This window comes from Cupressus sempervirens, chromosome 3, assembly GCF_028749045.1.
Source record: "Cupressus sempervirens isolate cs-2001-9-10 chromosome 3, ASM2874904v1, whole genome shotgun sequence".
NCBI classification, from domain to species: domain Eukaryota; kingdom Viridiplantae; phylum Streptophyta; class Pinopsida; order Cupressales; family Cupressaceae; genus Cupressus; species Cupressus sempervirens.
This window is the reverse complement of record NC_143120.1, coordinates 55580986-55608696: the sequence shown is the minus strand read 5'-3', so window position 1 is coordinate 55608696 and position 27711 is coordinate 55580986. Positions and strand designations below refer to the sequence as shown.

At 33.5% G+C, this 27711-nt stretch overlaps 2 protein-coding genes across 2 annotated transcripts in view; one reads left to right on the top strand and one right to left on the bottom strand.

Moving 5' to 3' along the window:
• LOC149564753 (truncated transcription factor CAULIFLOWER D-like) overlaps window positions 1–27711 on the top strand; it is a 239791-nt gene that overhangs the window by 111926 nt on the left and 100154 nt on the right. The window contains exons 4-5 of the mRNA XM_089818344.1: window positions 3954–4013; window positions 4127–4228. Of these exons, the coding sequence (XP_089674470.1) occupies window positions 3954–4013; window positions 4127–4228 (162 nt within the window). The remainder of the gene's footprint in view (window positions 1–3953; window positions 4014–4126; window positions 4229–27711) is intronic.
• On the bottom strand, window positions 5774–7762 carry LOC149564755 (uncharacterized). Its single transcript, XM_089823329.1, has 4 exons — window positions 7056–7762; window positions 6714–6937; window positions 6450–6588; window positions 5774–6085 (listed from the first exon to the last, which is right to left on the bottom strand). Exons 1-4 carry the CDS (start codon window positions 7371–7373, stop codon window positions 5774–5776), a joined length of 993 nt encoding a protein of 330 aa, XP_089679455.1. The 5' UTR covers window positions 7374–7762.

The following is a 27711-nucleotide window of genomic DNA, read 5'->3' as shown; positions in this document are numbered from 1 at the left end:
TTGTGGGCCAATCTTTTAATACAACAACAGGCAAAGATCTTAACCATCCAGTACTAGAGGATCTACGGTGCTTGCTTTCATGCAAAATGAAGATGTAAGGCTTTTAACCAAAGTGAAAATGTGAGGGAATGAGACATTCATCGAACCCATTTCTTCAAATGATTGTTAATAAAACAAGTATACTTCCTGATCGTCAAATGTAAAAGGATGAAGGGATGTCGTGTTCTCACAAAATGAAAATATTAGTATTTTAACCAAACCAATAATATGAGAACTCGATATGTATCCCACTAAGTAAAAAGTGACACTATTAAATTTGAACTATAGTCATCGGATTTTGCCCAAATCAATGACCAGTTTTGAAATTCTTAATGTAATATGCACAATTTGACTGTTGGAGCATTAATGATGTTTCAAGGCAACCTCGTGTGAACGAATTTTGCATAAAGGCTGTAATTCATTCCTTAACCTGTTACAAAGCGAAAGAGATTTGACGCGTAGTAAAGCAGAGCTTGGATTATTGGTTTCCATACAACGAATTAAAAATTAAACTCCAAATTTTAAGGGATGTGGCGGTCTCATGAAAATAATAATTGTTGTCTTCTTTATTTTGTGCATAAAAAATAATTAAAAAATCAAATTTCTTTTATTAAATTTTATAACAATTCTTTGTAAACTAAAATATTTTGACAAGAAACATAGAACATTCGTAAGCTAGTCGAGCAATTTCTAGCCCCAAACCACCTTCTTCCTAAAAAATAGAACTTAAGTTCCCCTTATGTAACCCTTGCCTTTTTCTAGTTCATAATTGTAAACAATATCATTTTTTATAGGGAAATTAGGGTATTAGTTTAAAGGATTAAAGTACTAAAACCCCATTTCCAGAGGTGAAAAATTAAAGGTGGGGAACAAGAGAAAGGTGACAAACAAGTGACTTAAATATATATACTACTTTAAATATTAGCTAAGATAATGTATAGGACTAAGTATAAGAATTGAAAATTAAAATTTGTTGTATCATATAAAGCTTAAATTTGTAAACATTAAAATTGTGATGATGATAATAGTTAAGATTAAACATTGACAATTGTAATCATATTGAAATTAATAAACATGACAATGGTTGCATTAAATATAACAATGGTGGATAGAGGTGCGAGGTTAAAAGGAGGTGCCTGCAATCCGATCAAGGGTTAGACTGCCTTGCAAAGGTAAAAGAGTAGAGGATCCAATGGTAGAGCGTCGAGGGAAAACACCCCTTGTACAGTCTAAAGTCTTACAAACCTTCATTATGAATGCAATTTTCACAATTTTATCACCTCTTTTTTATTTTAAATTAGAATTTATTATTGTAATTGTTGTAGGCAATATACTATTATAGTTTATTCCATACAACTAATAGAATAAATATTTAATATTTATTTCATTTCACAGAGCGAAATCAGGCACATGCATAACAAGTTGGCTTTTATTTCCATATTTTATTTATTAAGTCAGTTTCATTTTATGGCGTTTCAGCAACATAGTTTCGTTGACTCAGTCTCATTCTACGACTTTTCAGCAACATAGTTATGTCATCCTTGGCAGTCTTGCTTATTCTACTAAATATGAGGTATAGTTGAATATAGTAAGTTGGTATTTAAGAAAATAACTGCTTCTACGGCTTTTCAGCAACATAGTTATGTCATCCTTGGGAGTCTTGCTTATTCTGTTAAATATAAAGTATAGTTGAATACGGTAAGTTGGTATTTAAGAAAATAAGTGTTAGTAGTTACTTGTTACACATAATCCAACATAAAAGGAGATGCACATGCAATAAAGTATCTTAATATCTTTAGGGTCCCTATCTGTGTGAAAGTCAAATAAAATATTCACTGTGATTGTAAGACTTGTTTGAATAAAGTTTAGTCTTCTCTTCTAGAACAAGATGCTTTCTCCAGGTATGGCTTGCAATTTGATGACTATGAACTACGTTGAATTATTAATAGTATCTTTTACTTAATCTAAGATAATAATAAGAGAAGTGTCTGAAGACATTTAAAAAAGTAGTCATTTGGTCATTTGTGGAATAGTGTGAGAGTTGATCATGAGTTTATATTTGAAGATTCATGTTAATTACAACTTAATGTTTTCTCATTAATTCAACGTATTCTCTCATTAATCTAAATATCCCACCTTTATCAATTTGACTCACATTTTCATCAAATCAATAGTCGAATTAGTATGATGGCCAAGCACTTATTGTGATGGAAAGTGCTATGCCCTAGTCAATCTAATGCTTATATTGAAACTTCAAATCTGATGAATTTTGTGCGTCTTGTTGGCGTATTGGATATTTTGCATTAATATATGCTTTCAAGTGCTTTGATAAATTGCTTTCATGTGGTTTGATAAGTTACTTTCAGTCCATATTAATTATGTCCTTACTTATATCAAACTAGAGTTAAAAAAAAATCATGTAGTTTATTACAATGCTTTCAAATAGTTAAAAGAAATGTGGTCTATTATTTTTATGCTTGTCTAGCTCAAACCAAACTTTTTGGTATTATCAATCAAATCCAAAATATATGAATGTGATGTAAGGATGAATTGTTAAAATTAAATATCCGAAATTAATATCTACAATTTCTTTCAATTACATTTTGATATAAAATGATTTCTTAAAAATATGACCTCATATATATATATATATATATATATATATATATATATATATATATATATATATATATATATATATATATATATATATATATATATAGATAAAATGTTATTTATAATAAATTTTAAAGTAAAATTGTTTTTCTTGGGTTGTAGTTACTATTAGTATTCTAAATTTTTACATCAAATATGTAAGAATTTGGTATAGCTCTGATACCATGTAAGAATTTGCCCAAGGAAAGAATGAAATGCCAAGATCTATAAGCTCAAGAGATGGCACAAGAGAGACAAGATATAATCAAATGATGATTGGATATGAGATATTTGGATAAATATATCATAGAAGTGTCTTGTATATAAAGGCAACTAGAATTACTAGGAGTCAACAAAGAGATAAACATCACCACTAAGCACATGTCCACCAAGAGTGGATTATTCTCCATTGAGCACAAGAGTCCGTGCGATGATGAGAGGATAAGTTTACATAGGTGTATCTCATAAAGAGATGTTGTAGACACCATGTTCTTAAATAAGTTGCTAACTCCTGTGTGGTCAACAAGATAACTCATATGTCTATGCATATTCCTAAGTGTCTACATGACAACTAATATAAAAATGCATCATCCTAAGTAAATTTAAGTAAAGTGTAATAATAATTAACTGTTTACACTAACAAAATAATATATTATATTAAGTGTTCTCTATCTTTTTATTTAGAAAAATAAAAAATAACTAAAAATAAGAATTTGAATAAAATACTATTAATTATTTTTTGATTAACTCAATATTTCTAAAATTTTCATATTTACTTATTAATTTTATTTACTATATAATAGTTATTTTAATCTTTTATATTTCACCTAATTAAACTATTGTAACTTACCTCAAATACAGGCCACTGCGTGGTACTTACTAAGTGTTATAAGAGATGCTTGTGTGTAGGTGAGTCGTGGGAGTCCTTTGAAAATCCTCAGGATGTCTTGACATCTAAAAAATATTCTAATAAAAGTAGCATTGTGATGAGGAGGATTCCTCAAAGCATCCATCTCTTAGAAACAAAGTAATTTAAGAATGAACATTCCATATGATAGATACTAAAATCAAATGATTCAAAAAATAATAATGATTAATAATTGTACATATCAATTTTCTTTTTTAATAGATACTTCACATCTCAGACACATATATATCTTATCTGTTTTGTAGAATTTAGATCTCACACATACATATCTTATCTATTTTGTTGAATTCATATTATATTATTGATCATTGAATTACATATCATATTATAGACGTTACGTCTGGAATTGGACAACGTGCAAAAACGAATTCCGCATTTAGAAAAAAAAGTGATAGGTAAGAATTTTTAATTCACTTTCTATTGAAGATGTTACGTTCATGTTTTAGATTTTAAACTATAATATTTTTATTGGTTAACTAATATGAAATATTATTCGAATGGTACAGACATATGATTGGTGAAGATTTAGAATTCCTAAATTTTAGAGAGCTACAATGCCTCGAGAAGAAGATCAGCTTCGGTGCTAGAAGGATATGGTCAAGAAAGGCAACATTAAAAACATTTTAAATTTAGTTTAATATTTTATAAGTTGCGTAAACTTGAATTATCACACATCTTTGAATAATTTGTTCCGAAAAAATGAAATGATGTTATAGCATGATTAATGCTAATCATAGCATGTTATTTGAACATTGCACGAAAATTTTTCAATAAAGTATATTCGATCTTAAAAAATGAATGTAAAATATAACTTTCATTTGGATAATATATTATAGTATGCTGTTTTATTTTAATATAAATTTTAAGTTTTTATCACATATATAAAGAAATGTTTTATTTATTTTATCTAAAATATATTATCCAAAATATGTTCTATTTTACAGTATAAATATATATGATCAAATTTTTTTTTTTTTAAAAAAAATTTTAAAAAAAAAAAATATATATATATATATATATATATAGGCTCAAGTCTTAACTATTCTTAACTGAGAATTATATTTACATTATTGTAGTCTTCAAGTGTTCGAGTGTTGCACCACAAAAAAGGAATGGGAGAACCCTATTTTTCTAACATAAGTCTGAATTATAAGTACTAGAATACAAAACCACTTAATTGTTGATATCATTTGAGAAGATGTTCTCTTACAAATATTAAAATTTTATGTCATTTTACATCACACCTAATAATTGGTATATAATACAACAAAATGATTATTAGTACTTGTTCTAGGCTAATTATTGTTGTGATACTTTTTGAATTGTTTGCATCAACGAGTTAATTAAAATGAGTTCTAATACACCAACTAGAATTCAATTTATTTGTTTTTGATATTAATAGCACCCAAAACAAGGGGGTTGGTGCTCAATACATAAACATGGTTAAACCATTGACAATACATTAACAAAAAAATACTACCAGCATTTTACCCTGCCCAAAACATCAAAAAATAGTGTCCTAACTAGTAATGCAAACATACATATTCTCATATCCACTAGAGATAAACTCAAAATTATGAGTGGATAACATTTATCAAAAAATGACTAAAAATGTATCTTCTAAACTGCATTAAGTTTTTCCAAACTAGAAAAACCATTGATGTAAAAATCGCCTGAGTAGATTAATCGCCTAGGCCTGAAAATGTTTAATCGGGAAAAATCGGGAAAAAATTGGGGAAAAAATCGGGAACTAAAAAACCACTAAATTTTAATAAAAAAATGCGATTTTTTATAGAATTCAATGTTTTTTTGCATCTAATGACTTAATTACTAACAATACATAAGAAACAATCATGTTTAGATATATATATCAATGCAAAAAGAGTTATTAATCGGTAAATTACTAACAAGTAAGTAGTGACAAGTTGTAAATTACTAACAACTAACAAGTTCACAACACATGAGAAGTATTCTCATAAATAAAGTGTCAAATGTAAAGAGTTCAAATAAGCACATCAACATGACTACAAATAAGTACAAATGTCAAATACAGGACTACATCTTCCTCTTCCCAGTCACTTTACTAGCGAGTGCGGGAGAGGGTAAAGCTCTAGAACTAGAACCCCGTAGGGTTTGTGCCTGTGTCTGTGTCTATGCCAATGCAGGAGATGGTGTAGCTATAGAACTAGATGTCGGTATCTCCACATTCGTTGCGCGCAAGATGTCAAGGTCCTCTGCAGTAAGCTCAATGTCATCATCCTCATCATCACCCTCCTTGATGTCATCCAAATCGATGTCATATCTAGTTCCAGTCCCTTCCTCCTCCGCAGCCTCCTCCGCGGCCTCCCTCTCCAAATTGGAGATGTCCTCCTGTGTAAATAAGGGAGCCTGCTCCTGTGCCGTCCAATCATAATAAGGATCTATCTCATCCAAATCAATTGGCCTAGGAGGATCTTGTTGCGCCTTTTTCATGCGCAATTTAAGATTATATTGCACATAGACCATGCCATTCATCCTCTTTTGGGACAACCTGTTTCTCTTTTTTGTGTGGATGGCCTCAAACAAACTCCAGTTGCGCTCACAATGTGATGCGCTACAAGGCTGTGATAGGATTCTGAGAGCAAATTTTGCAAGATTTGGAGTGCTTGCACCCCAAGTGGTCCACCAAGCCACTGCATCACAAAAATTGTACAAGTTAGAAAATACTAATAGACAACAAAAAATGAAACATAAATATTAATTTAGCATTTGAGATTCAGATGTTTGCAAATGTATTACCTGGGGTTTGTGTAAGCCTTGCTCTCTTGCAAAGAGAAGTGGAGAACACCTTGCCTCCTGCTGAAGTGAAGATCTCCTGCTTAGCGATGATTTTATCTCTTGTTTCCTCGCTGGTTACCATCTTTTCGACGCACTCACTTAGGCCTCTAATGACCTCTCCATCAGGATTTGCATATGTACCATCAGCCCTAAAACCAAAAACCAAAAACAAATAAGTCTTCCAATTTTAGTACACACCCAACACCCTACGAAAGCAAAATGAACTCAAGTCTTCGTTAACTTAAATTTGAGTAAGAATGAGCTTACAGTATACCTAAAACATGGGTTGAGGAAATATCCTGCTGCATAAATGGGTTGGTGAAGCTGATTATTCCACCTTCTATCAATGATCTGCCAAATGGGTTCATATTTGATTCTTTCCCCCTTGTAGTAATTTTTGACAGATTCTTTGGCCTTGTTCATGGCCTCATATAGTTCACCCATTGGCGTTTGTTCTCCATCAACCAAACGCAAAACTCCGACTAAAGGCTCAGACACCTGCAATATAAATTTGAAATTAGTTGACAAGTTACAAAATTATTATTTACTTGAGTTACAAACTTAGTATGTTATAACGTTGTAAAGTGTAAACTAAAACTTAAAGTTTTGTAGTTACCTTTACTATTTCATCAGCCTTATCTTCAAAATATTTATCAAACACAATCCGCACAACATTCTCTCCTTCACTCTTCTTTGAAAATGTGGAAGCAAGCCATTTTTTGGAAACAAACATTTGCTTCGAAGAAGCCAAATTATCGAGAATGCTTTGCAATGTCAAAAAAATCGTTGCAAACCTTGTGACGGCAGGCCTGACAATTTCTTTGCCATCAGTGTGCTCTCTCATCAGGCTAAGGACCCATGGGTGATTGTATATGTATTTTGTCACCCGCCTTGCATCCTCCACAATTGGAGTGACCCACTCAAGTTTGCCCATGTCCTCCAAAAGAAGGTCAAGGACATGTGCTGCACACGGGGTCCAAGAGAGAGTGGGGTGCCTCTGTTGTAGGAGTTTTCCTGCCAATTGTAAAAGCAAATACTAATTAGTTTCCAACTTTTCAAATATATCAAACTATTAAAAATTCTTGTTGTGAAATTCACAATGCACATGCAACATAAAATTACGGTTTACCTGCTGATACATATGCAGCAACATTGTCTGTGATGATTTGCACCACATTTTCAATGCCAATCTCTAAGACCATATTCTCCAACATCAATGCTAATGTCTGAGCATTTTTTACCTTGTTGGAGGCATCGATTGATTTCAGGAACACCACATTATCATTACAGCAGGCCAAAAAATTAATTATGGTCCTGCTCTTCCCATCCATCCACCCGTCAGAAAGAATGGTGCAACCAAATTTTGTCCATTCTTGTTTCTATTCCTCAACAAATGCTTTGGCCCTCTCAACAGCATTTCCAATAAGCCTACAAAAACAAAATTTAGTTGTCTTAGATTCTTAGTAATTTAAAATTGATTTAGACTTTAGTAATCAACATTCTAATTTCTAGATAAATTAATTAAAATTTAGAACTAAGTAAAAAGTTAAAAATTAAAAGGGAATTGAGTGTAATAAAATTATTCACTTACCTGCCACCCAACACAAAACGAGAAGGGGACTTGTACCCCTTTCATGCAACTGTCAACCCTGTGGCCAAAGCCTCCCAATAGGGACTGTCAACAACACTAATAGGAAGGTTGTTGAAAACTTAGAAATCTGCTAGTGCATTGTCCAACTGGTCATGGACCTCCTTATTCCATCTAGTGGACTCTAATGAAGGTTGTGCACCAGGTGTGTGCCTCAGCACAAAATAGCTCCCTATCCTAGAAGCACCTGCTGATCCTGATGGTGCGGAAGTGCTAGGAGGTGTAGGAGTGGGAGTGGGAGTGGAACTCGTGAAAGAAAAAACACCCTGTTTGTGGACACGCGGCCCACGATAAGAGCCAGCCATGCTCTCAATGGCTGCCTCCTCCTCCTGAACATCAACGAAACTGCCCTGGGTCTCTGCTATGGTTTCCCTGACATGCAATTTATTCCGCTCTCTTTGCAATTTTTTTTGCTCTCCAGCTGCGAGCAAGGCATTTGCAAACCTTTTTATTTCTTCTGTTGTATTCTCACAAGGATTCGTATCATGTTTTGAGATCCCTGCGATGTGATATTTGAACCGGTAAATGCCCCCGGATATTACTTTTTCACATCGAATGCAAATCACTTTGGTTGGTTCATTGGGTGCTTCATAGGCATATTTCCATGCTTGATCTCTCGCATTCTTTGGCTTGGTGCCAATGTAGCCTGAGGGGCATGGAGTCAATGGCCATTTGTCTGCCATTTAAAACTGCTGCGGGCTGCCTACACATACAAATTTAAAAAAAAACTATAAATAAATTATAACAAGATCAAAATTAACAATTAAACAAAGAATTCAAGCAACATTCCAATAACAGCACCAATTAATTGAAATCCAAATAACATTCAAACAAACTAGCTGCTAGGGTATCAAATTTTTTTTAAAAGGGCAAATTTTTAGCATAAATTTGATCTAGAATGGAAAAAAATGCAAATGAATGCATTTAATCTTGCTTACATTCATCAAATGCATTCCTAACTAATTAGGAATGTATTTTTATCCATTTACATGCAAGAAAAAAAATACAATCTCTTGCAAAAACAAAAAACAAAGATTCAAATCACTTACCTAGTAACGAAGAAATTGAATCAAAAGGCCTCCAAATGCACTTGATTCTGCCTATTTCTTGCCAAGAACTCCTCCTCTATCCTCTCCTCTCCAAGACACCCTAAGCAATGTAAAAACATAATGAAAAAAACGTGTTTTTTCGTCACTTTATGTGACTGCCGGGCGCGGGCGATTTTTTTGCAAAAAATCGCAATTTTTAGGCGATTAATTTGTGATTTTTTGGAAAAAAATCTGCCAAAAAAAACCGCGATTTTTGGGGCCTAAATCGCCAGTCCCAAAAAATCGCGATTTTATCTCGTATCGCCGATTAATCGGCGATACTCACATCTATGAGAAAAACTAATCTAGTTGAACAAGTAGAAGCCTAACACCTATTGAGTATCAACCATAAAATTAAACACTCCATTAGGTCTAACTGCCTAATAACAAAGTAAAGGTTGGACATAACTAGTAGCAGAGTCTCATAAAAAAAAAATAAACACACACAAGGCCTAGAAATTGGCCTTCTCCTTTTCTTTCTTGACCAACTCCACTTTAGCTTAGGCATCCACCAAGAAGCCATAAAGCTCAGCACAATCCTCCACACCAAGGTTGCTCTCCTCATTCTCTTGCTGGAGGAGCTTAAGGATGACTGTAACAACATGAGTGACCTTAAGGGAGAACTTGGAAAGAGTCGTGAAACTCTCATCCAAAGCCTCAAATTATTCCTTGAGGGTTACAATCTCCTGCTTGATTTCCTTAACATCACTAGACAACATCTAAATCATGTAAACATGTAATTAATCACACACATAACACCAGATATGATTACCTAGAAACCCTTCAAGTGAGAAGGTAAAACCAGGGTGGGGATGACACCCACAAATCTTCACTACTGTAGCGATAAAGTGTGTCCAATTAAGGTTACAATGATTTGATCATGAATCATGATCTGCCCTATTAAATGCTTACAAAGATTGTTAAGTCCCACCTTGTTAGAGGATTTCAAAACCTTGTTAGAAGTGTGCCTGGTTAGAGGACTTCAAATTATAATTAAGCACCCTATTAAAGGATTTCATACAGCCTATTAGGGCTACTCTGTTAAGAGATTTAACTAAAATCACCTGATAAAATGTCTTAGCATAGATCTTGTGGTTGGCACTTGCTTGCTTGATAACAAAGCACCTCTAGACAATCTCTAATTGATCCTTCACGATTTGATATATCGATGTTGTATCCTTCTCTATCCTCTGTTCTTCACTAACTAATTCTGCAATTCACTATTACTTCTAAGTCACCTTGAATGCTATGCAAATTTTCTAGTTCGCTCTTCCAATTCGATCATTTACGATCATACATTGTAAAGAGTTTAGGGCCTCCTTATGAAGACTCTGGTGGCTTAGGGTTAGGCATGAATCTACGATTGAGATTCATCCATTTTTTCGCTTAAACCTTCTCGTTTTTTGATTGGTTGCATGTAATTCCATAGGGAATCCAAATATAGATTCATCCTTATCGCCAAAAGATCGTAATCTATCCTTAAGTCGGCTCACAAACGATTTACATAGTTGTTTGTGCCATTACAAAAAAATATGTCAAAACTGTGTCAATCGGCATATGAAGCTACTGATGCTCGGCATGCATTGTTCTGTATATTGTGGCTCGACACCTACTTTATTCAGCATCCACTGTTTACTCGACTCTTGAATCACTCGGCATAGTCTATCTACTCGGAACTTGAGTGACTCGGCACTCGTTACAACTCGGCATAGTCTAATGTTTACATGTTGTGCTCGGCATGTATTACTAGTTCGGCATGAATTGAGTAAATGACTTAAGTGTGTTGACACTCACTTGTCAAAACCAATCCGAGATCAACAAAATCCTATTTATGCTTTCCCAGAGAAGGGATCATACTGGAAGTAGAATTCACTGCATTCATGGTGAAGCTAGCTGGCACATGGATTGTGTCTTGGCTCACCTTCTTCTTCTTCCTTTTCTTGGTTTTAATTTCCTATGACATTGAGCTAGTCTTCTCAGTCCCTGTCTCCTCGAAATCTTCCCCCTTTCCCACTTTCCTCTTCACATTTTTCTCTTCTCTCTTGCTGGCTTTTGTTTTTGTTTCCTCATTAATATCCTAGTCCTTACAAGCTTTTTTATTTATGTTGACCCTACTTTTAGCAAATCACTAAGACCTTCTCCTACCTCCTCATTTTGTTCCTCTTAATTAGCCAGTTCAGTTTCCTCCTTTTTCAATTTTTGGCTTTTTATGGGTTCCATTCTTTTAGGGGTTTTCCAAGGGTGTGAACAAAGGGGAAAGCATAGGTGTGGGAGCCATAGCACAACCACCACCATTATTAGGCAGAAATAGTGGGTCTTGATTACTAATGAAAGAATAGAGTGGCACTAGGGCAAGATGGAAATTATAAAGCCACAAAATTAAACCCTAGTGACGGATGGTATAGCTTTTACCCCTTTTTCTCCTATCCCTAATATGTGCTGAAGAGGCTTCAAGATCATTCAAAAGGAAAAAAAGAATTGAAATTTCATCATGGTGCTTGAAGTGATTCAACAAAGGGAAATGGAAAAAATAACAGATCCCAAACGTAGCCTCTATAGTCAAATACTTCATCAGAATGAAGCATACCTCATTGCACGTGGACAAGAGACTTTCTCTATTCAAACCCCATTGAACCGCAGGGGATGCTCAATCTTCTTGAACAATCTATTCATATTGGTCTCATCCTTAACATTTTTGACCTTCTTCCATCTTTTCTTGTCCCTTGGGAGACCAATATCTATGGCGATGATTCTTCATTCATATCAAAGGAAATGCCATAAATAGTGACCTTCCTTTCAACCCAGGAATTCACAAATTGAGCCAAAATATTATCATCGTAGCCCACCATGGCTTCCATACATGGAACATGGTCACCTTCATTCAGACTCATTGACATATATGGTTTCCTTACATAATCCTCAATTTTGGAAGACCTAATATGAACCATATCCCTTCCATTTCTGAGTTCTTCTATGAGTTCTCTAAAACCTCTGGATTGCCTAGTTCGAAAATACCTCGACTCACTCTTAAATGCATTAGAAATAAAATAGACTCTATTTCTTTGCAAGTAATTTAGAAGCCAAGCAACAATAATTATTATGTGGGATGCATTTAAAAAGTTCATCCCTTCAACAATAGATCAACATGTGTGTACTTTTGTCCTTATCTTTCCCTAATTTCCACGTAAGGCTTCGGGGATTGTACTTCCAAGAGCCATTTGAAGGATTCATAACTAAATAATAAATACTCACTATTTAATAGACTAACAAAATCTCCAAAAAATCTTTGCCGGCGTTCAACCACTATGTATCATGATTACACTATCATACCAATTCCGATCTCCAAGTTTTTTATAAAACTAATAAACTTCACCACTATTATTATTTGAAATCAAATTTGAACTCATGTACAACCCTAATAAATTCAGCACTCACAAGAACTAATTAAAACATTTTATTTCAAACTTATATACATCAATCTCTTTGTATAAAATTTTGTTCCTTCTCAATAAGAGTTAGAATATCAACTGAGATGGCATCCATTTTCCTCTAGCACCCTAATCCGTTACTTGGAACCTCAGGTTTTCCATTGCATCTTCCTGAACATTTCCTTCTCGCTATGGGTGCTGTAGGTCATAACTTTCTAGTTTTGCTAGAAGGTGCCAAATGTCAACCTATAATTCTTAATATTGACCACCCTAGGCCATCATTTACTTTAATCACCTCCACAACCAACATAGAGTCACCTTCAATGCTGATTTGTTTTCATCCCAAGATGACAATCGACTTCAGTCCCCAGAAAAGACCCATAGCTTTAGCCACATTTTTAGAGGTTTTAGCAAGGCTACCCGGATAAGCCATGAGTTGTCTACTAACAGAGTTCCTGATAATACCTTCCCCAGCGACTCCCACATTCTTGGCAGCTCAATCAAAATTAAGCATCACCTTAGGAAATGTCGGAGGTTTCAATTTAGTATTCCTTCTCTTATGTTTTTTAGTTTTATCGAATTTATTAACTGCCTCCTACAGATTCTATTGTATAGCAATCCTTTGCTGAAATATCAATAGAGGGCTTTGTGATAACTTCCATTTACTAATTTCCAGATTCTCCTTCAATAGTCTTGACAACTGTATTGCTTACTTACTCCTTTTTCTTCTTCGTCTCCCTAAAGGTCCTATTGTTTCTCCCTTTATAAACTCCCTAGAAAATGAGAGGTATATTTTTTCCACATGAACTTGACCTGATAGTCCCAATTGAGGATGAACTTCTGCAAATCTGATGTTGTCGTTTATGGCAACATATAGTGAAGTTTAAGTCAACAGATTTTGGAGATGTAGTTCTGATTTATCTGTCAGCACAAGAACCTTTTTGGTTAGCATAGTTTAGAGAGGAATTTTTGACACGTGTGCACTTACCTGGAGGAAGTAAAGTATGTAAGGATGATGTGTGCAAAAGCACATGCCAATACGCTCAATAGATATAAATATATTTTGGTTTTAGAGTGACAATATTTAGTCGATAGAACACGGTAAAGGATATGTAATTGGGTACTTTGTATTAAGAAATTATTTTGTTTATTAAAATAATTACTTAACTAATTAGAGATGACATTCTAGATGTTAACCCTAAGTTAGCAAGAATTAATTTTGTGTTTTGGAAAGCATATAAAGTGATGAAGGCCACCAGTTAAAAAAATATGGTATAAAGAAAAAGATTTTGAATATGAAGTTGTGAGAACTCTAAATTATGAATAATCTTATCTTATGATGCAGATTCTGATGTATGATTAGAGCATTGTGAATTCTGATAAAGTTTTGTGAAGAAAAACAAAGGCAAATATGAGATATTGAAGATATCAACATGTTATTTAGAGGTGTTGGTATCTACTCTTTGTATACTAAATTTCATTGTATATTGCATGTATGGGTAGTGGATTCATCTTGCACACTTTATATATTTGTAATAAAAACTCCTAACAGGGTTCAGGATTTTAACAAGGACGGAGACACTATATGAATGTAACAGACTCCTAACAGGGTCAATATCTTTCACAAGATAATTTTCATTAGTGGATCATTTTATGGGTACCATCCCCACCAGGGTTTTTCGTTGGTTAGTGTTTTCCTAGTTAACAAAATATGATGTTATGAGTTGTATTACTTTATGGTTGTGTTTATTGTTCAACATATTCAGTTTACTTTCATATGCAAGTTACAAAATTGTTAAAGATATTCAATTTTCGGCAAAAGTTTGTGAAATACCGAATCACCGACCCCCCCTCTAAGCATTTTCTATTTGTGACAATTGGTGTTAGAGCATAGTTACTCAGAGAAGGCTTAACAACTTGAGTAAGATCCATATGGATATGAAACAATTATAGAAGAACCTACAAAAAGCCCCTGAGCATATTTCTATTCTTACTAAAGAAAGAGATTCTTTGAAAGACAAGTATGAAGATGCAAAAGATTACATAGAGAAGTTGACAGATAAGATAGATTATCTTAAGTCCATGAAAGAGCCTAAAGATAAGATCAAGGATAGTCAGGAAGTTTCAAGATTGAATAAAGAAAATGAGATACTAAAGCATGGACTAAAGATTGCTAATATAAATTTGAGTTTAGAGAACTTGTTTGACTTTCTACTAGCATCACTCTTATCAATAGAAACAAGAGCCATTTGAGTAGAACTCTCCAGTTGCCTCACTTGTAACTTATAATGGTGAAGCACTGCACATAAATGTGAAAATGAGGTATACTCAATAAGGAGACTCTTATTTCAAATGGCTTTCTATAAATTAGAAATAAATATATGTTGAATATATTGATTATGCATAGTTAAGAAATCTGTGCATACAAATATTTAAATCCATCAACAATATAAGTAACTTTCTCTTTAACATTTTGTTTACAATCCATTAAATCAGTTAACTTCAGATCAATACTATATGAAATCGTTGAATGAATACATTATCAAGATTTTGGAAGGAATCAATAGAATAAGAACATAGAGAGCAATGCCTTTACAAAGATCTATCCCTAAAAGTATGTGGAAATGACTTAGCTTTAAGGCTATAGTCATGAGCAAAATCACCACATATAGTCTTGAAAGTTTTAACATGTTTTACGAGACCTTCCATACCATTATAAGTCTCAAGACCACCTATACCTCAACATGTCGTGGGATAACAATATGAAGGATATCTAAGGAAAGGGGATTAGCAACATCACATGTAGGTATGTTGTGCTTAGATTGAGTTAAATGAGCTATTTATTATAGTGTAGTGACAGTTTGAACCAAGGTACTAACACTAGAATTAGAAGATGTATTTGCTGATATTGTGGTCAAGTTTGTTATTAGTAACACACTTATTCAGATATATAGTATCTATCGAGCATATTGTATAGTTAACAGTGTTAACCAAGTATTTTAGGCTTTACCGAGTTCTACAGTTGCTACTGAGTTCAAGGAACAATATTTAGTTTGCATCGAGAAATTTGTACCAGTTTGATGATTATCATTGTAAACCAAGCTTCATAAGGTTTACCGAGTCTCTTAGTGCAAACCGAGTTGTGCAATGGTTAACAAGTTCATAGTTTTAGTGATATGAATGCATTCTTGACTGAGTCACTCAGTGTTAACCAAGTGATTCAGTTTATACTGAGCTCGTAGGAATAGCATTGATCAAGCTATGTAGTGAATCAAGTAATTTAGTTTATATGCCGAGTTCACAGTATTCACTGAGTCAGCAGTGCAGACCGAGTTCAGACTACTTGGAAGTGATCAATATGGACCAAGCTTCTACGTCTACCGAATGCATGATGATGCTGAGCATTGACAGTGAATGCTGAGTATCATAACCTCATCGAGCTAGTCTTCAAAACTCGAGTTCCTACAATCTGGCCGATGTTATGTAAACTTGTATTGTAGTTGACTTTGTTGATTTATAAATTGGATTGGTATATATGTAATGTATTGTATTACATCCAAAATAAATTTTTTACATGAGTATAATGTGAATTTAGAGAGCAGAAGTGTGAAGTAAAAGGCTACAACAGTATAAAGAGTAGCAAAGATTTATCTATCACAAGAAGGTGATCATTACACTCAAAGGAATCTCATTCAACAAATCAAGTTGTAGATCAAAGATCAGCCACTCTTTCATCCTAACAGGTGGATTAGTTAAATCCTTTCACAAGGTAGACTTAACACTCTTTTGTAAATCTCTTTACCGAGTGCATACTTCATTGTATATTTGAAAATCCTTTTGCAAGGTGGACCTAGTAGTCCTTATTGCTCCTAACAGGGAAGATCATCATAAATGATCATTGTAAGCCTTAACAGTCCAACTTTATCCTACAGTACTAAAGCTTGTGGGTATCATCCCCACCCCAATTTTATTTTCTATTTGCAAGGTTTTTTGGTCACCATATTGTGTGTCAAAGTGTTATGAATGTTTTAACGCTTTTAGTTTTTCATGCATGCAATTAGATCAGAATACACATGAAGGATTACTTAGTAAATAAATGATTAATTTTTATTGGTTACAGATTCACCCCTCCCCTCTCAATAACTTAGGCTATCATGTATATTTCCAACAATATTAGTAGGCATAGATATGCTAGGTGGATTATAAAAATTATAAGATGTGAAAGGAATGTGTCAGGATGTCGGAAAAAGATTAGAAGGAATAGGTAAAAGGTTCAAATAAGTGAAAGGAACAACATTATATGAAGGAAGTGAAGAACGAATGGAAGTAAGTGGAACACTCATGGGAAGTGAAGGGCTAGGAAGACTAACACTTGAATGAGTGGATACTTGTGTGGAAGTAGGACCATAAGAGTTGGAGAATATGTAGGTATGCTAATAAGAGTGGTAGAAATCTGGATAGAAGGTTTGACGATTGTGGAAGGAGGAGAATTTCTTAACTCTTGAGCACATTTCCTCAAAGATTTAGCATGATTATTACCACGGTGAGGTATAATACCGTGCAAGATTGGAATGTTATTATCATCATTTTTAACAACCTTCTGAAAAGCTACAATAGAAACAACACTACTGGGATTCTAATCTTCTTGTGCAAGCCAACTTTCTAATTTATTAAATTGATTCAAATCCTTATCAACTTGTGAAGATGGAACTCTTAAAGCTTCATCATCATCATGGGATGAGTGAGAAGACTTATGCTCCTTTATACGATTAAGATTGTGAGAAAAGATGTAAGTATCATCATGAATCCTAGTAAGAAAAGGGGAATCATGATCATACGAGCCCATGAGTCTATGACTTTGCCTAACAGGAATGTTACAGGATGGACTTCATGTAATTAAGCTCATAAAAGGGGATCTACAACAAGAGGAAAGTCTAGTGAGATCTAACCGTGTAAATGCAATAAAGAGCATAAAAGAGAGAATTAACGACACACAAGATAGGCAAATCTAACTCTATGATCAAAGAGGGAAAAGAGGTTCACCAAAAAGAAGGAAAACACCTAGAACAATAAAGAAGGATCTAACTCTAGGAAAAAGGATAAAAAGGTTGTGTTTACCTAAAAAATGAAGGTAAATACGTAAAATAATCTAACTCCAAATAGAATGGGGCACAAGTCACGTTCATCAAAATGTGTATAGGGAAAAGGGGGACAAATTAATCGGGTTGAAGGTCTCTGCTTATATAGGTCAATAAGCCATTCAAATATGTATATGAGGAAAAGAGGTGAATTTCCAAATATGATTTCACTTATATTCGAAATTAGAATAGCTAGAACCCAAGTGATGAAGGACACCATTACAAAATTCAAATTATACAGAGGAGTACAATAGAAGGAAATGTACTCTTTGGCCCTTATAGGATAATGTGTATACAAATTTGAACCAATCACTTAAATAGATGTATACAATTAGCCCAATCAAGATAGAGATCTAGGAAAATTATATGAAAGGAAATGAAATATGAAAGACTCACCTTGAAATACATAGACAAAGACGTATTCTAGCTATGAAAGTCACAGATCTAAATCTTTTTCTGAATATCCAAACAATATTGATCTCACAAAGAAGCAACGAAAGGATATAAACCCAAAAATTGTTTCGCAAGACAGAAAAAAGGATTAGGTCAACTTGGTGCAAGGACGTCTTACAAAATAATTGATATATTTGAACAACACTGCAACAAACTTGTCTAGAAAGCTCCCATAGTGTAGATTACAAATTTGTAAGGTCCAAATTTATATCACGTTTCTACATACATGAGAAGGGTTTTTGTGGCCGGCTTGGATGAGGGCTTGCCCTGGTCAAGCCCTAGGTTAAGGAATTAACCATATATGAGAAATATAAATTTAAATGACTAAAAATAAGGTAAATTTGAGGATTCTCCTTCCTTAAAACCCTTGTCAAATAAGGGTTTTGTATATACTGCATTGTAGATCTTGAATGAAGAATGCAGGGCATCTCCACGATTCGCAAGGGATCTACCATAATTCTATTTTGTGCCATGTATATGAATATGCATCAATGAAGAAGGTTATGAATTCTTCAATGGGATAACAATAAGCTAGATTTTGAAGATGAAATTCTCACAAAGCATCCTTAAAGGCTAAATAGACTAAAAGTATCCTAAGCCTGATCCCAAGGTAGGGAGGGCCTTTCTATTCAATAGATTGTGTGCGGATGAACATGGTCTGAGGTTGGGAGGTTAAGCTTAAGTCAATGCTTCTCCTCTTACCAAAAGCCGAGACATGCACAACCAATTAAAGACTCACTAGTTATTTCTAATATGTTCCTCTTTCTATTTCATATTATGCATTTACTTTACTTGTATCCAAGGAAAAATAGTAAATTATTATTTCAATTGATCATTGTTACAGTTATTTCAATTGATCGTTATTTTAGTTACTTCAGTTGATCATTGTTGGAGTTATTTTAGTTGATCGTTATTACAGTTATTTCAGTTTGGTTTTGTTATGTCAGTTAATTGTAAGTTGTTAAAATCAATTAATATCTCATGAAAAGGAATTCAAGATATTTTGTTTCAATAGTTGAGGAAAAATATTTCTAGATCACCTTTATGTTGTTATGAAAATCCATTTGTTACATATGGTATCAGAGCACTGGGTCTGTTACTGAGCCTAGGGCATATTACTTTCTAGTAAACTTGAAAATTCTTAGAGTAAATATTTATGATACAAGTACATAAAACACCTTGCAAGAAGGCACAACATCCTATCTTCTTGTACTTGATTAAGAACATACCAAACTTCAATTACACTTGTTGTTCCATGCCTCAAGACAATGAAACCCTAAAATAAGCTTTGCAATGAATGAAGAAGGAAAGAGTTAGGTGGACTCTTGCTAGTAAAGCAACATATAGAAATAAACTAATTCAAAATTGGAACGCTTGTTAGGATAATTCTCTTATGTACTTCCATAGATCTTGGATGGTGCGGGATATGTACAAATCTGAAACATAATTGAATGTTGAGTAGCAAAATTTAGATTCCATAATCTAAACATCCTCAGAAGAGGAAATTTTTGTAAATAAAGGTCACTATAAATGCAGCACAGAAGTATTAAAGTTGTTTAAATATAATTAGTTTATTTATGTGTTATATCCACTCGCAAACTCTTTTAATTTGTTGAAGACATGCTTTATATATATATATATATATATATATATATATATATATATATATATATACACACACACACACACACACATGTATATATATATATATATACACACATGTATATATACATATATATACACACACATACCACAAATTCACATAAGAATCTTGCAATTTCAAGGATAAACTAGTAAACAAACAAAATGAGCAGCGATGAAAATGTTGCAAGTCATAACATGGTCCATGAAAATAATCCACAATCATCCACTGAATTATTACTTCAGATTTTGCAAGAAACGCAACTGAAGTTGGATAATATGGAAAAAATAATAAATGAGATGGTAGCTCTGGTTGGGCAGAACCAAGAGGAAATGCAATCCTCGCCTCCTCCCAGAATGGAAATAGAAGTCTCTGAACACAACAAGAAAACCTCTCAAGCTTCACCCACCCAAACCGAAAAACAAAAGAAACAAAAAATAGTGAGTGACCTGTCCGCAGATATTAAGAAGATCAAACCACCCAAATTTGTTGGTTGTAAATTTGGAGAGGCTGCATAGGCCTAGTTAACCAAAATGGAAGAGTACTTTGAAATTAAAAACTTTTCAGAAACCTCAAAGGAAGTTTGGGGAACATATCACTTTACTAGAAAAATTGCTACATGTTGGGGAAAGACCAATGTTGAGCTAAACATTAAAACTACTAAAATTACGTGGAAAAAATTTGTAACCATTTTTTGGAGTCGTTGGTTACCCCAAACTTGTTGTATTTCCAAAATCTTAGGCAAGGAGATATGACTGTACACAAGTACTCAGAGAGATTCACCCGATTACTGAAGTATGTACCACCATACAAACAAGATAGGAACATGAAGGTGAGGAAGTTCATCATGGAACTGAATAATAGAAGAAGAGGGGCAATTGATGTTCTCACTTGTTTAACCATGGAAGAAACTCTAGAAAAGGTTGTCTAATAGGAATATAAAATCAAGAGAGATGATTCCATCTTGGATAATAAAAGAAAAACAAACTGGAATATGGAAAGTACAGATACTAGACCTCAGAAGAAACAATTTAAGGATTATAAAATTAGGAAACTAGAAAGAAAAAGGAACAAAATCAAGGATTTTAAAACTAATTTCAATACAAATAAGAATAATAAGGGCAGTGAAAAGAAGGGGCCACCTTCAAGATGTTTCACTTGTGGAGGAGATCATTATGCTAATAAATGCCTTGTCAAGATCAATACGAATCAGCCACACTGACCACCCCTTACACAACAAAATGGTGTTTATCAGCAAAGGATCCACACAACCCTTGACAATAGAGAAGCGAAACAATAGATATGCTCGATTGAATCTTTGGGTAAGATCTACAGGAACCTTGTTTCCATCTTAATTGATATTGGAGCTCCTAAATGTTTTATATCTCCTAAATTATTAAGTAGGTTTCCAAAGAGATTTAATTTTATGGGAAAACCATGAATAGTCGAGTATGTAAACTAGTCAAGGGCTAAGATAGAGCAGTGTGTATTTGAGGCTCGGGTTGATTTTCAAAATTTCTCCATTGAATTGAAGTTATATGTGGCACCACTTGGGTGTTACGACATTATTACAGGCATTAATTGGCTCAGTGAGCATAAGGCCAAGGCTGATTATCTTACCAAAATTGTAGATTTTTTTGATGACCAAGGAAAATTGGTAAACATAAAAGGGGTTATACATGAAATTAAATCACAACAAATATCTGCCATGCAACTTAAGAAATATGAAAGAAAAGGTTGTGAGATCTTTGCAGTAAGGATTGAAGATTTGAGGGATGCCCCACATGAAATGAAGGAAAATTTGAAGGATACATTTGAAAAGAAGTGCCCTTATCTAAATAAATATTATGATGTATTTTGTGAAGAACTTCCTAGGTTAACTTCATTGCACATTTTTGACTTCACTATAGAATTAATAGTAGGAGTAGAACCAATTTCCCAATCCCCTTACAGGATGACAACCACAAAATTAATGGAGTTAAAATCATAGTTGCAGGATATGCCAAATAATAAACTGATCTAGCCTAGTGTTTCACCATGTGGAGCCCTAGTATTGTTTGTTAGGAAGAAGGATAGAACTATGAGATTATGCATATATTACAGAATGCTCAATAAGGGTTACTATCAAGAATCGATACCCACTTCCTAGAATTGACAACCTCTTTGATCAAATGAAAGACACTACAGTATTTTCAAAGATGGATTTGAGGTTAGGATATCACCAACTTCATATTAAGGATGAAGATATTCACAAAACTGCATTCGGAACTAGGTATCGGCATTGTGAATTCATAGTGTTACCTTTCGGGTTAACCAATGCACTGACAACTTTTACAAATTTGATGAATTACAAATTTCAGCATTATTTAGATAAATTTGTATTGGTTTTTATAGATGATATCCTAATTTATTCGAAAAATAAGAAGGAACATCAAGAGCATCTAAAAAAGGTTTTGCAAAGACTAAGATAACATATATTATATGGAAAATTGTCTAAGTGTGCTTTCTATAAAAAGGAAATCCAGTGTTTAGGACACATGATATTGGCTCAGGGAATAGTTGTAGATCTATCAAAAATCAAGGAAATCAAAGAATGGCCTATACCTATAAATGTGACAGAAGTCAGAAGTTTCTTGGGATTGGTAGGGTTTTATAGGAAGTTTGTTAGATTTTTTTCCAAGATAGCTTATCTGATCACATCACTCCAAAGAAAGGGAAGGAAGTTTGTATAGACTGAAAAATGTCAATCAAATTTTGAATGTTTGAAAGAAAAGTTAAGTACGACACCCATATTAAGAGTAGTTGACCCACAAAAGGAATTTTTCATCATAATGGATGCATCAAGGGAAGGAGTTGGAGGAGTACTAATGCAGGATGAGTAGGTAATTGCATACGAGTCAAGGAAGTTAAAGAGTTACAAGTGTAATTACACTCCTTATGCTCTAGAATTACAACTATAGTACATGCCCTCCAAATGTGGAGACATTACTTGATTGGGAAACCTTTTGATGCTCGATCCGACCACCACGGCTTAGAATACAATTTTACCCAACCCAACCTTAATGCTAGACAAAGGAGATGACTAGAATTTCTAGCAGACAATGAGTTTGACATTAATTACATCAAGGGCAAGAAAAATGAAGTGGCAGATTCCTTAAGAAGAAAGAGACACATTTCTGCTATGGCTATTATAAATTTCAGATTAAAAGATCAGATTTTACAACATCTAGAGCATCATCAATTTTATGCAGAGATCCCAAGTATTCAGAATTCAGGATAGAAGAGGATGGATTTTTAAAATATCGTAATAGGATTTATATACCCAACAAAACTGAACTTCAGAGAATGACTGTGGAAGAAACCCATTTGACTGCATATTCAAGACACCCTAGAGTGACTAAAATGTTGTCAGATATAAAATGTCTATATTTTTGGAAAGAGATGAAAAGGGAAATAACATAATTTGTGGAAGGATGTTTGGAATGCCAAAGAGTAAAGGCTGAACATTGTTACCTAGGTGGCCTTTTACACCGAAATAAGATACTAGGATGGAAATGACAGATAATTTCCATGAATTTTGTACAAGGGTTACTTATAACACGAAATAGACACAACACCATTCTAGCAATAGGAGATCATTTTATACCAGGAAATCTAATTGATGGAGCACTAGAAATCGCTTATAAATTTATAAAGGATTTTTTAGATTACATGGAGTTCTCGAGAAAATTATCTCAAATAGTGATGCTAGGATAAATTCCAGATTTTGGCAAACAATTTTTTCAACATTAGGGAGTAAGCTAAATATCAATTCATCTTATCATCCCAAGACTGATGGTCAAATAGAAAGAGTAAACCAGGTCTTAGAAGATCTTTTAAGAGTTTACTGTATGGATCGACAATACTAGTGGGAAACATATTTACCCTTGGTTGAATTTTCTTATAACAATTCTTATCAATCCACCATTAAAAATGGCCCCATTTGAGGCTTTATATAGTTGCAAATGTAGAACCCCCTATGAGATGGAATCGATTGGAGAATAGAATTATTGTTGGACCCGAAATGCTTAAGGAAATGGAAGAATAGGTAATCCAAATTTGTTAGAGATTGGAGGAAGCCAATGGTAGACATAAAATTTATCCAGATGCAAAAAGAACACCTAGAGAATTCTTAGTGGGAGAAAAGGTGCTATTAAGAGTAAAATTTTAAAAGAGTACCATCAAGTTTGGTAAGAATGGCAAGTTTGCCTCAAGTTATGTTGAACCCTTTGAAATATTGGAAATTATGAACCTAGTAGCCTACAAAATTGCCCTACTGCCAGCTTTTACAAGGATAGATGATGTCTTCCATGTGTCATGCCTTAAGAACTACATCACTCATCATGATCATATAATTGATTGGAGCCTATTACATGTACAAGAACCAGGGGTGGTGGAAATAGAACCACTCAAAATACTCGAGGTGCGTAAGCTACGCTTACGAGATTGAGATTGATTCAATGCAAGGTCTAGTGGGATCAGTATACAGAGGATAATGCTACCTGGGAAGATTATCAGAAAAATTTTCAAATATACCCTCATCTTTTCTCCAGGGCTAGAGCTTGAACATTTTTTAATTTTTAGTTCTTTTCATAAATGTAATGATCTGAATAGATATTAATTTTATGTTTTGTTGTGACATTCATTGGGGACGATGAAAAACTTAAGGGGGAGGGATTGTTACATCCCAAATTTTGACCTAATTTAAATTTATTTATAGTCGATGGATTAAATGGATTTTCTTTCATAATGATGTGAACAAAGTGGCTAAATATATCTATTGTATTCATTATGTTAACTATTTAATGATGATGGCCGTTAGCCATTGTTTATCATGTAGTGATTAGCAGTTGCTTAATTTCAAAATTATGGTTAAGAATTAAATTCCTTATCTACATTAAATGCTATTATGGATTTATCATGGAACTTGTTATTATCGTGGAAAATGTTGCACCGGTGGTTGCAGGAGAAGATGAAGGGGACAAGCATTGCTAAACGGGATCAAAGGAATGGGATACTAGTTTAGTCCAATTATTGGGTTGATAGGTATGACCCTTATGACCCTTAATTATTTTGGTAAGGATCTAGAGACTTGAACATTAGGATATAATCGATGGACCCGCATGAGCAATTAAATAAATATTTAAAACATTAATTATTTTAATTTAAAATAATGCATATCTTAAATTGTTTTTGATTGACTTTTCCACCACATCATTATAACGTATATTATGTACATGCACATAGATATAGTAACAAAGGGGACACCATAATATAATTTTTATACAAGATTTTATCTAATATGTACATTTAAATACATGTACAAGAAGATAAAATAATCTTCCAAATAAAGCATGTATTTAGATATACTTAATAATAGATATGACTTCGGATAACATAAATAATATGATACCACCTAATAAGTACATCTACATGCAAGTAGATAAATATATTATAATTATCCTTGATTTATAACCTTCAAATCTTTTTCCATATTTTTTTAAATTCTTACTAGAAACTGAAATGCACATTTGGCATATTGGCGTTCAAGAAGCCAAGTCCTTTTCTTTTTAAGTTATGGTTTCTTGGAAGCCAAAAGGTTTTTTGAATACTTTATATTATGAAGCTGTGAGAGACCATGGGCATTATTACACACGATATATGTTTGCATTATTCCACCTGATATCCCTCTGCATATTTCCTTACTGCAATTTGACCATTTCATTGAATATCTTTGCTGAAGACGTGATTTGTAATCACATAGAGATTTGTGTTGAAGTTATTTCCATGAAGGAACTAATTATTTGTGTCCAGCCAAGGCTCCAATACTTCTGAACTTACAAGTTATGTGGTTGACTTATTGTATCCAATCGATATAGATTCTTGAAATGCCATACAACATCCTTGTTTGATATCATCGGATAAGTTCATCCTTAAGTCAGAACTTCTCATGATAAGTCGAGACCAATTGTTCATGATATGATTTCACATCTTTATTTTACTGCTGAATATTAGAACCAAATGGTATTCATTTTGAAAAGATTGTATTTCTCAGGTGACAAAAATGTGATATGTTGAGAACTTGTAATATTCTTATATCAAGTTGAGGATCAACAGAAAGAGTTGATTGCTCTAAGATTCAAACACCTAGGACTCACCTGACTGTATAGCCAAGGAAGAGGTGAAGAGGTGAGATAGAAATCGGCAATAACTTCAAATCCTCTAGGTGCTATAGTTATGTGTAACTCTTAAATCATCTTCATCAATCAAATAGATATGACATTTAGATTAGGTATCAATATGTCTTATCCACAGATTTGACATCAATAACAAAAAAAATTTGTTCCAATTGTAAGTTTTCAATATTTCCATCATGAAATACAATTCCATAGAAGGATCCTTTTTTAGTTTGAGGTGGGGGAATCATGAAATCCATTGGATTGGTTAATTGCAACTTCATCAAATGAATTGTTGGATTATCATATGTCTTCTTCTAGATTCGATTCATTTGGCTTCTCACTTCGTCAACAATAACTTTTGCTTTTTCTTTTTTCTTTTTTCATTATTGGATGTTGGTACTCTATTCATACAATCTCTACTTAGGTGGCCGACCTTTTGACAGTTAAAACATACAAGGCCAAAATTTCTCCAATTTCCTAATCTTCCTATAAGATGTATCCTTGCATAATTTGTTGCAATGTGTCCATTGTTTCAACATAATTGATATTAACCAAAGTATTGTTATGCCAACTTATAGTATTTCCTTGCCTAGTTGCATTGCCTTGACCTTTAGGTGTCCAATTGTGTTTTGCATTAGATTTGCAATCTTGTACCTTTTGACCATACTTTTGACATGTGTAGTAATAACCATCAAATCTAGATGTAGCTTGTTTCTCATTGGTTTGAGATCTACATTCGTGTCATTGATGTCCATGCTTGTAGCAATTGAAATAATTATGATTGAATTTAGGCTTGAGATTTGACTTACCAATTTTGCTACTACAAATGTTTATTGTATGGCCTAATTTTCCATAGTGATAGCATGTAGCCTTCTTGTTTTTTGGTTTTGCATTCCATTTTTCTCTATGCTTTGATGACTCTCATTTCTTGGTAGATGATATGAACTTCGTGTAGCCTAATCCTTTAGTATCATGAAGTTTTCTTTGTGCTTTTAGTTATTCATCAGCTTGTCTCATAGCCTCTTCAAATTTGTTCATTCTTTCAATGACTTCCTTTTCATCTCTCAACTCGTTTTCAGGTTATAGTTCTCTAATATCGGATTTTTCATTCTCTTCCACATTCCTAGCAATCTTATTGTTAACAGTTAATAACTGATTGACTATGTGAAATTGATTGTGTGTCACTCTTTTTATGTGATTGATCCTCTCATAAGACTTCTATCCATTTGTATTTTGTACTCTATGGTCTTTACATTTTGTTCAATAACTTGACATTTCCTCACTAATTATATTTCATGTTCTCTTTTCAATGCTCTTACTTCTTCATTCAGGGTGTTGTTCTTCTGTTATAGATCCACTATTGTTGTATTAGATTCACTAGATATTCCATCATCAAATAAGTCAAGAATTCTTTATGCCTTGTATTTTGTGTCATTTAGCTGGATTGCCATCTCATTTCTTCTTTTCAAAGACTTCTTGTATTCCTCCTTTGCAGTCTTAACTTGTTCTAGTGCAAGTTGCACATTAAGGTTTTGATTCTCAATCACCATTCCCAATTTATAGGCTTCCATCTCCAAGACCTGTGACTCTCAAGCGGTTAGACTTTTTCTTAGAGATCAGAGTTATGATACTAATTATTGGAAATCTTACAGGGAAA

Excerpts from the sequence above, each read along its gene's own strand:
- LOC149564755 (XM_089823329.1), bottom strand. The coding sequence starts at position 7,373 with ATGGGCAAACTTGAGTGGGTCACTCCAATTGTGGAGGATGCAAGGCGG. Across the intron at positions 6,938-7,055 it reads AGGCTGATGAAATAGTAAAG|GTGTCTGAGCCTTTAGTCGG; the intron begins GTAACTACAAAA and ends TTTATATTGCAG. Across the intron at positions 6,589-6,713 it reads TTCCTCAACCCATGTTTTAG|GGCTGATGGTACATATGCAA; the intron begins GTATACTGTAAG and ends TTTTGGTTTTAG.